This window comes from Trachypithecus francoisi, unplaced genomic scaffold, assembly GCF_009764315.1.
Source record: "Trachypithecus francoisi isolate TF-2019V2 unplaced genomic scaffold, Tfra_2.0 Lachesis_group3, whole genome shotgun sequence".
NCBI lineage: Eukaryota > Metazoa > Chordata > Mammalia > Primates > Cercopithecidae > Trachypithecus > Trachypithecus francoisi.
The window spans coordinates 151,917,264-151,931,414 of record NW_022681468.1 but is presented as its reverse complement, the minus strand read 5'-3'; the positions used below and the strand labels follow the sequence as shown (position 1 = coordinate 151,931,414).

Genomic DNA, 14,151 nt, shown 5'->3' with positions numbered 1-14,151 from the left:
TTTGTGTGTGTATATTTAATGAAAAGATCTAATTTCATTGGTGATAGCTGAAAAAAGACTTTCCATAATTAAGAAAATACCTTTATCAGTAGTCATGAACTCTGAAAAATAATTTTAAAAAAATTTTCAGAAAATATTTGAGTAAAATATTTCAAAAGTTATTTAAAAATCTTCATTTAAAACCTTTACTTTCTGCCTCATTTCTTTTTTGGTAGCATTAGTTGCTGATGAAGGAGATTTACAACTACTTTCAACTTTTTTACCACTAAAAGTTTATGGTAAATATGGCAGAAACAACAGTTCATCAGTTTCATTAGATTTTCCATAAGATTTCTTTGTACCTTTATAGGAGCGCTGCTTGCGTTATTCACTGCAATCACTTATTTCCTATCAAAGTTTAGCACTTGCTCCTGGAATCATGTTGGAGCTGAAACCACTCCTATGTACACATCCTATAAACCTTAATTGAATGAAAAGCTGAATCAGGTAGACTCTAATATTTTACCCTTTCCTGTAAAGTGGGATTTTCCTGATAATCTTTGTTCAGTAAAAATTTCTTTTGTAGAACAGTTTGCTGAGCAGTATCTAGAATAGCAGGAAGGAGATTTGGGGCCTTAATGAGAAAGGCCATAGTGTGAAAATATTTTATAAATTGAGTGCAAAACACCATGGAGTATGATGAATGGCACGCTACTGCTTCCTAAAATCTAACACTTTTTTTTGATATCTCCTTTTCATTCTTGTTTGCCTGGTTCTCAATTTCATTTTTTAATTACCTCATTGTCTTTCCCCTTTTTCTTCTCTTTTTGTCCAGCCTGGTATCTAATAGCACATATAGACATGATCTTACTGGGAATTTCTGCCTCAAGTAGTCATCTTTCCTTTGGACCATATAAAGAGCATGTATTCTGTCTATACATAATCACCACACTATTACTCATAAGCACGCATCGAAAGGGAAACAAGGGTTTTCTTTGAACTTACTTTTGTTCTGCAGATCAGGGAAACCTTGCCTCATTAAACAGAAAAAGGAAAACATTTTGAATAAAAAACATCTTATTACCTATATTTGTGACAAGAGGAGGCATGACAACCTAAAAAAAATTGGTGACCAGAAAAATGTCCTGAGCAGTGATACTATCTATACCTTGGAAGGAGCACAGGTGAGAGAAATGTGGGGATGAAAATGGGGGAGGTGAGCAGGCAGTTTAATCTCGCCTTCAGGATCAGGCAGTCAGTGTGACTTCATTACTTTGTGTGAAGTATTATGAATTGCCCAAATGATAAATACATACCCATCTAAATGTTCCAGAATGCATTCTACAGAGGAATTTGACTGAAATGTTTCCTCTCTCTTCATTGGTTTGGTTAAACAAAAAGTAGCCGGGGATTAAGGGAAAATTGTGGCTATGTCTGATCATTCTAAATAATCATGACCACAAATAAATTGCCCTGAGTAGGTCTGTAACCTGGATTGAGCTGTCGTTACCAATTTTATCCATAGCTTCAAAGGATCTCTTCTTTACTTGCTATTTTGCTTAGATGAAACTGTGGAATTAAAAGCCACAGAGAAGGGACAACCTCAAGTCTGTCTCCTTTAATGTTAAGTATTTATAGACTTAATATTTGGGGACCACTGTAAGTTATGAATAAGATGGAAAGAGATTGAATATTTCTATAGTGTTACTTCTTTGTGTTGTAAAAAGATTTAGAACATTTTAAACTGAATAGCTGCTTTGCCTTTCCTTCCAGGAAAACTCAATTTGATTAATAGAATAGGGGAGTGGTCTTAGCTGTGGATTATAGTAAAAATTCAGGTAAAGCATTTACATGATCACGAAGTAGAAGAAACACAAGACATTTATGTTGTAGGGATCCTAATGTCTTTTATCATATAAATATTACACAAAGAAAACTTACATTAGGTATCAAAAAACTTTACAATCTGTACATTTGTTTTTTTCTTGCAGTTCTGTATTATACATTTTTAGACAGAAATTCACAACTGGTCAGTAAAAAGGTGAGTCAGCAAAGAAAAAGAGAAGTGATCCTGCTGTTAATAAAACAAGATTTGCTCTTGTTTTGGCAGATAAATACCTGGCCAAACTAAAGTCGTGTGAGATGCAAAAATTTGCACTCGGCTTGATAAGCCAAAACCTTGCTTTTGTTTTCATATTATTTCTGTGATCCCTCTAGCCCCATGTTGCTCAACGCAAATACTATTAACTTGTATACTATACCTCGTTGGCCCTTGCTGGACTGTAAAAACCTGTGATGAAACTGTTTCCTCTTATCCATTTCAGTGATAAATTCTGCAGTACTGGATACTGTTTAGCCATTGCTAATTTGACTAATTAAGGAGACTGCGACCTTTTGAATCCCTATAGATTATTTATATAAAAACTGGGGATCTTTATTTTGAATGGAGAGGAGGAACAATGAAAAAAATTGTGTTCCTTGACTGTTTTAAAAAATTGGAGTATACCATCTTTGGTCTATATAAAAGGAAAAGAAGAGCAGTGAAGAATATGAATTTTAGAGTTTGTCCTAACTCATATTTGTCCTATAAAAAGCAAGTAACAAAGTGTTACTATTAAGTTTATATGCCAGGTAGTGGGCCTAAGCAGGCCTGCTTTGGGTATTTCCGAGTTTAAATTTGGAAAAGGGTAAATATGTGTGTAAAATGATTCTTTATAATATAATGAAACACTAACTACAAGCTAGTTCTACATCACTAAAATTCAGTGCAAGGAGGAATGCAAATGGGGACTGGTCTTTCATCAAAGAGAATTCCTAAATGATCTGAATCCTCCAGGTAAGCAATACTGTATATATACTTCGTATTCTTATGAAGATTTGGTGTTATTGGCTTTAGGTTTGGAACTTTTAATTGTTAACATATTCTTGGCAATTGGACAACTTGTTTATGAATTTCAAGTCAGTCTAGTAGCAGACTTTATAGGCATGGAAGCTAAGTACCCCCAAAAAGGAAAATGATCATATGATTTTTTTTTTTTTTTAAGAGAACTAAAAAGAGGCTGACAAATGAATTTGTGAATAGTTGCCCAGGCAACTAAATGAGCCCATTTATTATTAACCTGCATAATAGAAAACTCACAGGATTGTTACTTGTGATTTTGCCAAACAATACAATTTTACCTTGTGAGCAATTTAATCTTGTGACAAACTGAACTTTATATTTGTGACTTTGTATAAATGACTAAAACTTGTTTTATTCAATTCCACATTTTATGGAGGAAACAAAATTCCAAGCCACATGCATGCCTGATATTGTATATACATATTATATACATATGTACACACAGTCAGCTGTTATTTAAGCCACTGATCCAATTAGCTTATTTCTAAATAGTATTAATAGTGAAGACAGTTAAGCACAAATTCAGTTAAAAAGGAGGACTTTCAAAATAGTTTACTTCAGAGATAAAGATGGAACATGAAGAGTTACACAGACTCTTCATAGATTATTTTTTTAAAGCCATCAATTCCTAATTCTATCCACTGTAGAATATATAAGGACAAACATGTTTGCGTTAGGTTTATTTTAATTAGACAGTAATATGAGATGGTAATAACTACGTTTCCAGGTACCTAATTTGATTACTTATTTTATGATGACTGTTAAGTTGCAAGGCTACAACTATGAGTTGACCTGCAATTGGATGATGTCATGTTTAATAGGCCTCTAAAAAGTTGTGGCTATATCAGTAGAAATTCACTTCTAGGTAGATATGCTCGTGTGTTATGACTGTAGTGAGGAAGGAGGGTACATAGGCTAATTGATTAGATCTGAGGTAGTGAAGAAGGAGCCAGGTTCACAAAGTATGCTGGGATACAGAGGAAATCTACTTTTGGAATATGGGTAGTTTTCTATTACTAGCAAGCTTTGGCTGGAACAAAATAAGTCAGTTTGCAGAAAACACAGGGTAAGAAGCAAATACATTTTCCAGAGATTTTAGTTTTAAGGATGAATCAGCCAGGCAGGCCACTGAGATGCCCCTTTGTCAGGAAGCGACAGTCGTGTTTTAGATCGCATACTTTTGATGAACGTCAGTGGTATGAATAGCAAAAGTTTTGCATTCTTTAGTTTTCCCCCTTTGAGTCAACTGACTGAAAAACAATGCTGCACATTACGAATCTTTTAGGTAAATAAACAACAGGCTTTTCCTTTTAAAGTACTGTTTTAAAGCTGGTCAATCTAAAGTTCCTCAGGTCTGTGCGTTATAGTTTAGGAAATGAGATCTCCACTGTACTCATCTACAGATTGTGCTACTTGAGTTTCTAGGCTAAGAACAGTCACTCTGCTCCATTTGAGCTAAGACATGATTGCTTTTTTCAAGCTGGAGGGATTCTATTTTCTTCTGTGCATATTTCAGTTGAATCTTTAGGGCATCATTATCTGCTTTCAGAGTATTTATTTCCTAAAGGGAAAGGAGAATGAGGTATGTTAATAAAGCAGCAATGAATAGCAGATGAATTACAAATTGAGAGCTACTTTTGATTGGCATCTCTTATTCACTGTGGCTGAGAATTAAAAACTATTTTCAAGATAGTTATTTTGCCCTGAATAGAAAATAGCAAGTTAAATATCAAACGAGCATTTGTAAGCAGCAGTTAGTCTTTGTTATCATATCAAAGTTTGTGAGTGGTTAGCAGGCAGAATAAACCATTTCCGAGCAATAGGTAGATAATGACAAAACTTTTGGATGTTTTCTTGCGGGAGATCTCAACTTGGCAGAAACAGTGTCTCTGATCAGGTCTGAGCTGTGAAAGCATAACTGAGAATTCTTTCATGCGAGGTGTTACAGTTAATGTTATCTAAGTTTTTTCCTCACAAATTACTGAAAACAAATGTAACTTTTTGATGACGTTAAGAATTTTACTCCCCCCCCAAGTTGAGATTTAGTGATCTAATTTGTAGTGGTATCATTATAGAGCCAACGGTTGATTTCCAGTCTTCTGATTTTGAGTCCAGTGTTCTTATATTATCCTATACTGATTAGTCCAAGAGAGTATTATATATAGACAGTGTTTGGGTAATTTGGGATACACTGGGTTGTTTCTCAGTCTGAATTATGTAGATAGCTGTCTTAGCTGCTGTATGATATTGAGCACCTGCTATGTGCCTGTACTGTGTGACATGATAATGGAATACCTTCACCTGCACAAACACCCTGAAAATAGGTGGTATACCTCCAATCTTATAAAGGAAAATATTGCCATATAGTTTAAAACTGCAGAGTTGAACCCTGGTATATCTAAACATAAAAGCTTTTATTTGCTTATTCTTTTGTCCCGTGCTGGTTCAGTGGTGCATTATACTTAAAATAATATGTAATATTTATAATATTTATTAATTTACATTACATATTGTAAATACTGACTTAATTTGACTAGTTATTATGGATAGGACTGTTGAATTACACATAGACTAGTCATTGTAAGGATTATACTTAATGGGAAAGTTGGACACATAATTGTTCCTCTGAAATGCACACAGTGAATTCTGGACCTTAGGTCTATCTGACAAGCCTAAAAAGTAAAGAGAGGTGGTGGTCAAAATGGTGAGAGGGTTTACCGCCTCTGATACTGCTGAGTAGGAATTCTAGTCTTCCTACAAGCCACTTCTCAAAGCATTGTTGCCAACCACATTTTTCCTTTTCATCGGCATGTAAAATGTCAAGATTTGAGGCAAACCTTACAGAACATGGAATCCCAGCCCTGTATTTCACAAGGCCCAAACAGGTTGTAGAGTTTCACAGCTGGTGTAAGCAATGTCTGGGACTGAAAACACCAATCTTTGCCTCCAAGACCAAAGTTCTTTCTATTCTATTGAGTTCATTTTTTGAGGTTTCTTTCATCGTTCTAAAAGTTGCATTTGGCAGTTTCTGTCCCTAAAGAGGAAGGGGTTTATCTAACCCACGTTTTGCCACCTTCTGACTTGGTTTTTACAGCACATCTTAACAATAACTCTGAGCAAGAGAGTACCATTCATCCAGAAAATCCGTTGTTCTTTTTTCATGTTTCTCTTGATATTATGTTCTTTGTACCAAGCACCAAATCAAGAGTTTCACATACATTGTCTAACTTGTTTCTTCATGTTTCTCTAATTCAGTTTCTGGGGGTCTGACAGGGAAGGTAGAGCATTGAGGACAATGCAGGGAATCCTGAAGCCCTCATGGGCAGTTTTTTACTCTGTAGAATATAGAACTATATAAGGAATCTACTAGCTGGATATTGGTTTTGTGTTTGCACTGACAGGTCTCCAGAAACACAGTGCAAACCTTGATGTTTTTGGGAAAAGCCAGAAAGGCATTCCTTCTCCTAAAGTGAATAGTGGTGTTGATATTAATGTGTCCTTGCTTCCCTGTCTCTAAAATGGCTTAGTTACCTATAATTAAGACACTACTAGGCCATGGGACAGTAGGTTCTTACCAATTATAGGTAGCCTCTTGAGCCAGCCCTGTGAGTTATATACTCGAAACAAAAAGAAGTATAGTAATGATTGAAGCTTCAGAATTGAGTGAGTATCTCAGCAGTTGGCTGTTGGCTCTTCTTCCTTCCGCTGTTCTCATCTCCTACTTTCCTTTTTTTTTTTTTTAAAGATGGAGTCTCACTCTGTCGCCCAGGCTGGAGTGCCATGGCTTGGTCTCAGCTCACTGCAACCTCCACCTCCTGGGTTCAAGTGATTCTCCTGCCTCAGCCTCCTGAGTAGCTGGGATTATAGGCACCTGCCATCATTCCCAGCTAATTTTTGTATTTTTAGTAGACACAAGGTTTCACCATGTTGGCTAGGCTGATCTCGAGCTCCTGACCTCAAGTGATCCATCCACCTCTGCCTCCCAAAGTGCTGGGGGCATGAGCCACTGCGCCCGGCCCTGTTTTCCTATTTTTAATGTCATTGTTCCCTTCTCTCAAGCCTTGGTACTATGTTTCCAAACTCTTGTTCTCCTTTCCTTGGTAAACTTTATTTTGTCTTTTCCATTGTCTCTATTAGGTACCTGATAATTAGGACATTGTGAGCCTAACATTGAAAAGCAGCTCCTGTTGTCATAATTGTTAATATTTTATACATTATATTGCTCTATATTATATTCAACTGTGCATTTGCTTGCTACTGTTGCTTTCACTATTCTAATATGTGTAAAATATCAGCATATTCCCTGATGTGTTAGAAAAGATTCTCCTCGTTTATGTTAGGAGGGAGGCATTTTCTATGGTGAGCCACAATACACTGAGCTACAATACACTCACCTTTCTCTTATTGTTGTTGCTGTAGAACTAAGATCACCAACTTCTCTTAGGAAGATGCTTAGGTAACCATGATGATCCCAAACCATAACCCTGATGAACATACTAAGGAGACCTCTAGGGAAGGAGGATTTAGGCAAGTTCATTTTAGTTCCATCTAGAAAAGGAGTGGTATCAGCACAGTAAAGCTGACCAGTAGATACTGTGGTTTTTCTCCGTGAGCCTAGTAAACAGTGCTTTGGGCACTGGCACCAGCACTCCGAAATGCCACCACCTGTGTGGTGACAGGGAGCCCTGTATAGCCTGTGCTACTTGTGTAATGTGAACCAAGGCCCCCAGTGGGTTGTGAGAAAGCTGGAATCAATCCATCCTTTCTTCCTTCCCTCCCTCTCTTCCTCCCTGTTTCTCCCTTCCCCATTTCTCCCCTCCTCCTTTTTTGTTTTAGACTGCTTGTAATCAGCCGGATCTGAATCTTCAGTTTACATGCTCTTTCCTGGTTTGGCCCCACTTCTCTATGATAGTCCGAAAAAAAGGAAAATGAAAAGGAAGGTACCTGTTCCAGCTCTTGGTAGGTAGGCAGTCTGAGGTGACGGAGCTCCTCCTTTGATTTTATGAGGGAGTCTTTATTCTCCCACTTGACAAAAGCCCGCTTTCTGACCAAGACTGGGCTAGGACATGGAGAGGTGGGGCTGGGAAGCACATAAAGAGTATCCTGGGCTGTCTTCCTTGGGGAAGATAACACAAAGGGACCTGAAGGGCTCTCACTGCCAATCCAAGGCTGTGATTCAGTCTGGGTGGCCTTGTGGACAACAGTCCTCTTCAGCCGAAGAGAAATCTTCTGTGAGGACACTCCCATCAGCATGATGGTCCGATCCTTACTCTCCTCAGCGTGTTCCACAGCCTCCCCATTAGGGAATGTAAAAGGTCCTTCCTCAGGTGCTGTAGGAAGATACAGGACATGCTAGTACTCTGGCTCAGGAAAGCAGAGACTCAAGACTGAGACATTAGTTTCAATGCGACCTTTCTTATTGTTACAGGAGTTCCATATGTTCAAAGAGGACCCATTTTCAGGCACCCAATTTAGGGGGTAAGTGAGGGCTGAAATCCAGGGGCTTTGCTGGCCAAGACATGGCCACTGGTGTCAAGCTACATCCACCCTGAGAAAGAGCATCTGTTTGCACACGGGTTGCGTAGAGGGTTTCTGTTTTTGGAGGTAAGTTGAAGCCCCTGCCTCAGTGCCATAGAGTTTCATAAAATAAAGAGAATAAGAACAATATATAGACAGAAATGCTCCACACATACTTTTTTTTGACTCTGAAATTTGGGAGCCCTCAGCATTCGTGTCTCAGTCCTGATATAGATACCCTCTAACAGATAAGAACTCTCTGGGGACCCGTTTGTACAATGGGCACAGCTTAACCATGAGAAGGAAGTTTTAGCTTTGTGGAAATGTACCTTAAAATGTATTGCCCTTGTTTGATACTGAAAGGAAAAAGGTAAGTTTCTCTGGTTTTCTTCAACTAAGACCCACTACCTAGGACCCAGCTTAGTAATGTTAGCCATAAGAAGTAATTTCCTGGAAAAGTAGAGTAAGAACAGATGTATTTGAGGTGAGTGATAGATAGGCTTTAAGATAAGCCGCAGATCATCTCAGTTTACTTTTTGGAAAGACTCAGCAGTAATTAAAACATTGGATAGTCTGACTTTGAAGACACTAGAGTATAGTCAAGATGGCTTTAAAAAACAACAAAAAAAGTCTAATTAGTATTCGGCCAGAATCAACCAGTTGTAAAATTAGAAATCTTACAAAGATCCTAGTTTAACTCTTGCCAAAGAGAACATAATTTAAATTAACATTTAATATTTATCCAATAAAGCTCAAAATTGTAATTACATAGTTATTTAAGTGCTCAAATATTTAAATTGTTATGGTCACCCTAAAATAATTATTGTCTTTTTTGGAGGAGTGTTATGGGTGATGATTTTTTCTATCTCCATTTTCCAACTTTTCTGTAATACAGTTATATATTCCTTTTACCAACATAAATTGTCAAATTATGAATATAATCCCGTCCATTACTTAGGTTGAATTCCTAGACATACAGGGAGCTTGGGACAGAAATTTGGGCACTATACACTTTGAGGAGCAAAAGGAAGAAAGCAATAAGAACAAAAAGCAGGCCGGGCGCGGTGGCTCAAGCCTGTAATCCCAGCACTTTGGGAGGCCGAGACGGTCGGATCACGAGGTCAGGAGATCGAGACCATCCTGGCTAACACGGTGAAACCCCGTCTCTACTAAAAACACAAAAAACTAGCCGGGCGAGGTGGCGGGTGCCTGTAGTCCCAGCTACTCCGGAGGCTGAGGCAGGAGAATGGCGTAAACCCGGGAGGCGGAGCTTGCAGTGAGCTGAGATCTGGCCACTGCACTCCAGCCTGGGCCACAGAGCAAGACTCCGTCTCAAAAAAAAAAAAAAAGAACAAAAAGCAACAGCAAGCCCTTCAAATTGCAGGAAGAGTCCTGAGAGACCACAATGTTACAGAAATTAGGAGAGGTACAAGTTTCAAGAAAGTGAAAGTTGATGAGACTGAGAAAGATAGTAATGGGCTAAAAGAAACCACTGGAAATTTTGATTTGATAAGCAGATACCATCTCAGACAATAATGAGGTGGAAACAACTAAGAATGGATGATATCCAATAGTCATTTTTGCCATTATAAATAGACCTTGACTTTTAGCAACTTTATAATAATATAGTAATTTTCATTTTGTTGCCCATGATACATGTATGTTTATCCTACCTGTCGGTCTACTTCCTGAAAATTACTTATCTTACCAGTGTGGGGCAGGGTTTGGAGCAAGAGGAGAGATGGCCTGGAGAGGAGAAATCTCTAACAGCAGCCCCTTCAGGGATTCCTTTTTGAGGTCTCAGGTTCAGGCTGTTCTCTGCTACCTTTGCCACTTGAAAATCTGCATTTTATGTGACAGAATTGTGGTGCCCTAAGGTTATGTGTAACTCTGAAAATACAGAGCGCATGAATGAAATATAGGGTACAGGCCTATTTTTCACAGTGGTGTTTGTGATTTTTGTTAAAAGTTGAACATCAAATCCTTAGTTGATTAGCATATTCTTTCTAAGACCCTGAGAGGACTTTTTTCCCCCTAAGAACAAAACATCCCAAAAGTGTGAAGTCAGCCTGTGTTTAGATATAGATAGTAAGGGGAAGGATTTAGGAAGACAGCAGAAAATTTGTACTTGGCTGATGTGATAAAAAGGAATGTGCATTTCTTAAATGGAAGTAAAGCACTAAAGCTTTGATCTAATTGATCAACAAATGCATATTGATATATACTACTGCACATTAGAAATGCTTCAAATGCAGAATGTATACTATATGGACTTAAAGTTTTCTCTAGGCATCTGTTGTAACTATAGTGGCCTTACCACTTTAGGGAGCCTATTTCAAAAGAGTAATGATATTAACATATGGTACATAGGTGTTAAACCTGATTTTAAGTGCTTTATATAAATAAACTCATTTATTATTTCCCTTTTTGGTTCTAATTAGAAGTTACATGGCTTCTTATATTAAACTGGCAGTAACCTAATAAGCATTGGATTTTTGCTGAAGACCTGTATGTTCTTCAGTTAGTCAAGGTGATCAGTGTTTTGACATGCTGGCTAGCCAGTCAGCCCCGAGATCAGGGCCTAGTACAGCACTATGAAGCCTTGTGCCCCAACGCTCCCCAACAAGCCCTTCATGTTACTCTTTTTTAAATAGCTCCTCATTTTATCATATAGACAGGCACTTGTCATTTAAGACTCTCTAGACTGTCTGATTTTTCTACTTCATCTCTTACCTAAACCGCCTTAACACCTTTTTTGTTGTTGTTGTTCACTATCTCAAGAGTACTAGAGCTGTTCTGCCCTTGGCCTTTTGCTCCTACTGTACATCCTATCTGGAATGTGCTCTGCCCTCCTCCCATAACTTAATTCTACCCTTCCTTCAAGACTTAGCTGAAATTCCACCTTCTGCATAAAGTCCCAACAGCCCCAGTACAGCGATCTCTCTGCTATGTCCTCCTGTCATTTGCTGTCACTGCAACCTATTTGGTTCTTAGCATATACTCTTGCATTGTTTCTAAACTGCTCTATATTTATTTGTTATCTCCCCCCTAACTAGAACTACTCCATGAAGACAGAGACAGTCTGTTCTGCTTCTTTGCACTTTAGATCTGGGGCATCTCAAACATACTTAAAGTCATTTCCTTATTGTACTGTTGTTTGCATTTCAACATAAGTGAATTTGCTAGTTTATTTCTTGAATGTTGAATGTTTTGGCTTAGTCCTAGGATTTTTCTTGTATGATTTGGAATTTTAATCTGCAAGCTCCACTTGAGTGGGAGTTTTGCCCCCCACCCTTCCTTTCTATATTTAGCCTTCTGTTTCTAGAATTTCAACAATTATCTGCTACCTGGCCCCTCAGGGTCCTCCAGACTAGGACCTGGTCTTAAATTGATGGCTTGGGGCTCCTCTCCTGTAGAAAAATTGGGGATATCATAGACAGTCACTCAGCTAGTAGAAGACTGCCTGTGGCTAAGTCTGCTTCCTGCTGCGAAGTGATAGTCACAGTTTTTTAAGCATTGGATTTTTCCTTCTCAATTTTAAGCAGTAAGTCTGGTTCTGGACACCTTTCGTGCATAGGTGGTCTCTGTTACTATGCAGCAATCAAATTCACAGTTGCCTCTACTTGCTTCTAGACATGCAGCCAAGCAGACCAGTAGCTTTCGCATCTACTCCTTGCTGTGTGTTTCTAGTACATGTCTGACCTGTGAGATATGTGTCTTTGTTTTTGAATGCACTATGCCTTTTAATGTTATTTATATACTTTGTATGTTAATTTACATTATATATACACACACATACATATGCATGTACATACATATTCTCCCTATCACTGTTTTGGGTTTGGAGCTGGGGATAGGGTGGGATAGTTAACTGTTAACTTGAGGGACTATCCTGGACAGAAGTCAGTATCTGTGCTTGGTGTAGGTGCTCAATAAGTACCTGCTGATTTTATGCCTAACTAGGACTCTGCTGTTCTCACACCTCAAGTCTGAGACATAGGCATGGAGCTAAAATCTAAAACTGGGGGAGGAGTCAGCCCTGGCCTAGCTGTTGAGGTTAAATTTAAACTCAAACATAGAGTCATGAGGTAATCTTTCCTCCTCTAAAACTTTTCCCTTCCTACTTCACTTTCCGAGATGAATGTTCCCAGTGCCTACTTACCATGGAGCAGATCTTTGGCTCCCAGTGAGCAAAGGTTGGACACTGGCCCCACAGAGGTGTTGTTCTCTGTGGGAGCTACTGGGTTCTTGGCTCGCTTCTTGCACTCAAACACAACCAGATCTTTGCACTGTTTGTGGCAGTTCATCCCGCAGTCTGTGGACAAGACATCTTGGGTCAAGAAGTCTTTCACTTTTCTCTCTTCCCCAGTGTGTCTCACAACCAAATTCATGCAGTGCTTTCTTGTCACACGTGTCTGTTCTATCTTCTGGAGCTAAGACACAACATTCCTAATGAAGCTAGCATTCTTCTCACTTGGTGAAGCCCAGAGCTCACACTCTTAATGTAGCCCTTATCAGTGAGTCTCAGCATCAGAAGCAGTATCCTGATACCTTGGAGGGAAGAGATGGTGTCCTGGTATCCCACACATTCTGCCTACTCTAGTGAGACCCTCTGGAAACGCTCAGCTGTTAGGTCTTACTTTCTTTCTTGCAGTAAAAGGTTTCCTTTCTTTCATTCCTGAATTCTCCTAGTCACAAGGAAGGACAGTTACGTCCTGAATGATAAAGGACCTTTAGTAATCATTTATCTTCTGTTCCAGAAGAGATTCTACCCTTTTCACTGGGGACCCACCCTTCCTTGACTCTATGGGAGCACCATCTCCTACCAGCCATCCCTGTTGTAGGCCAACATCAACAGAAAGTGGATTTGATAAAGGGAAACTGCCTAACTGTGCAACCGGGCATTTCTCTCTTCGGTGTGGTGGTCATTCACCAAGGGTGTCCTAGGAAACCACTTTGGGGATGAGACTCTGAACTCTGCTGAGAAGTTGTTGACTAAATGGACAACTACTATGGGTAAAAAAAAGTTTTAGAAATGGGACTCTTAAGACCAGGTGATATGGTTTAGCTCTGTGTCCCCATCCAAACCTCACCTTGTAGTGCCCACATAATCCCCATGTGTCATGGGAGGGATCCGATGGGAGGTAATTGAATCATGGGGCAGTTACCCTCATGGTGTTCTCATGATAGTGAGTGACTGCTCATTAAATCTCATGGCTTCATAAGGGCTTTTCCCCCTTTTGCTCAGCACTTCTTCCTGCCACCATGTGAAGAAGGATGTGTTTGCTTCCCCTTCTGCCATGATTGTAAGCTTCCTTAGGCCTCACCAGCCCTGTGGAACTGTGAGTCAATTAAACCTCTTTCCTTTATAAATTACCCAGTCTCAGGCAGTTCTCTATAGCAGCGTGAGAATGGACTGATATACCAGGAAAAACAGTTAACAATATTGAGTCTTACCTTTACATCGATATCCTTGTTTGATCACTCCCCAGAGCTATGAAACAAGAGACAGAATGTACCACATGTCATTCCTCCATCTGGTGTGAAGCTACAAGGTGACATTCCTTTATTTTCCTTCATTCTACTCTCTAGCTCAAGTGGGAAGGAAACCTCATTTATCTCTCATGTCTTGTCCCTTCTGACCTTAAATTAAACATGAGAAGAGTTTATGGTGATCAAAGTTTCTCAAGAAGCAGCTTTTTTTTTTTTTTTTTTTTTGAAGAGTCTTGCCTGGTTGCCCAGGCTGGAGTGCA

At 39.0% G+C, this 14,151-nt stretch overlaps 1 protein-coding gene across 4 annotated transcripts in view; it reads right to left on the bottom strand.

The window, feature by feature from the left end:
- Window positions 1–1,866: 1,866 nt before the first annotated feature.
- The window catches only part of RASGRP1 (RAS guanyl releasing protein 1), a 77,638-nt gene continuing 65,353 nt past the window's right edge, over window positions 1,867–14,151 (bottom strand). For 2 of the 4 annotated variants that reach the window (XM_033190618.1, XM_033190621.1), the window contains 4 exons: window positions 13,856–13,892; window positions 12,561–12,713; window positions 7,826–8,211; window positions 1,867–4,442 (listed from right to left, as the gene is read on the bottom strand). In XM_033190618.1, the coding sequence (XP_033046509.1) occupies window positions 4,308–4,442; window positions 7,826–8,211; window positions 12,561–12,713; window positions 13,856–13,892 (711 nt within the window). In that variant the 3' untranslated portion in view covers window positions 1,867–4,307. The remainder of the gene's footprint in view (window positions 4,443–7,825; window positions 8,212–12,560; window positions 12,714–13,855; window positions 13,893–14,151) is intronic. The other 2 variants (XM_033190619.1, XM_033190620.1) reach the window with 1 other exon arrangement.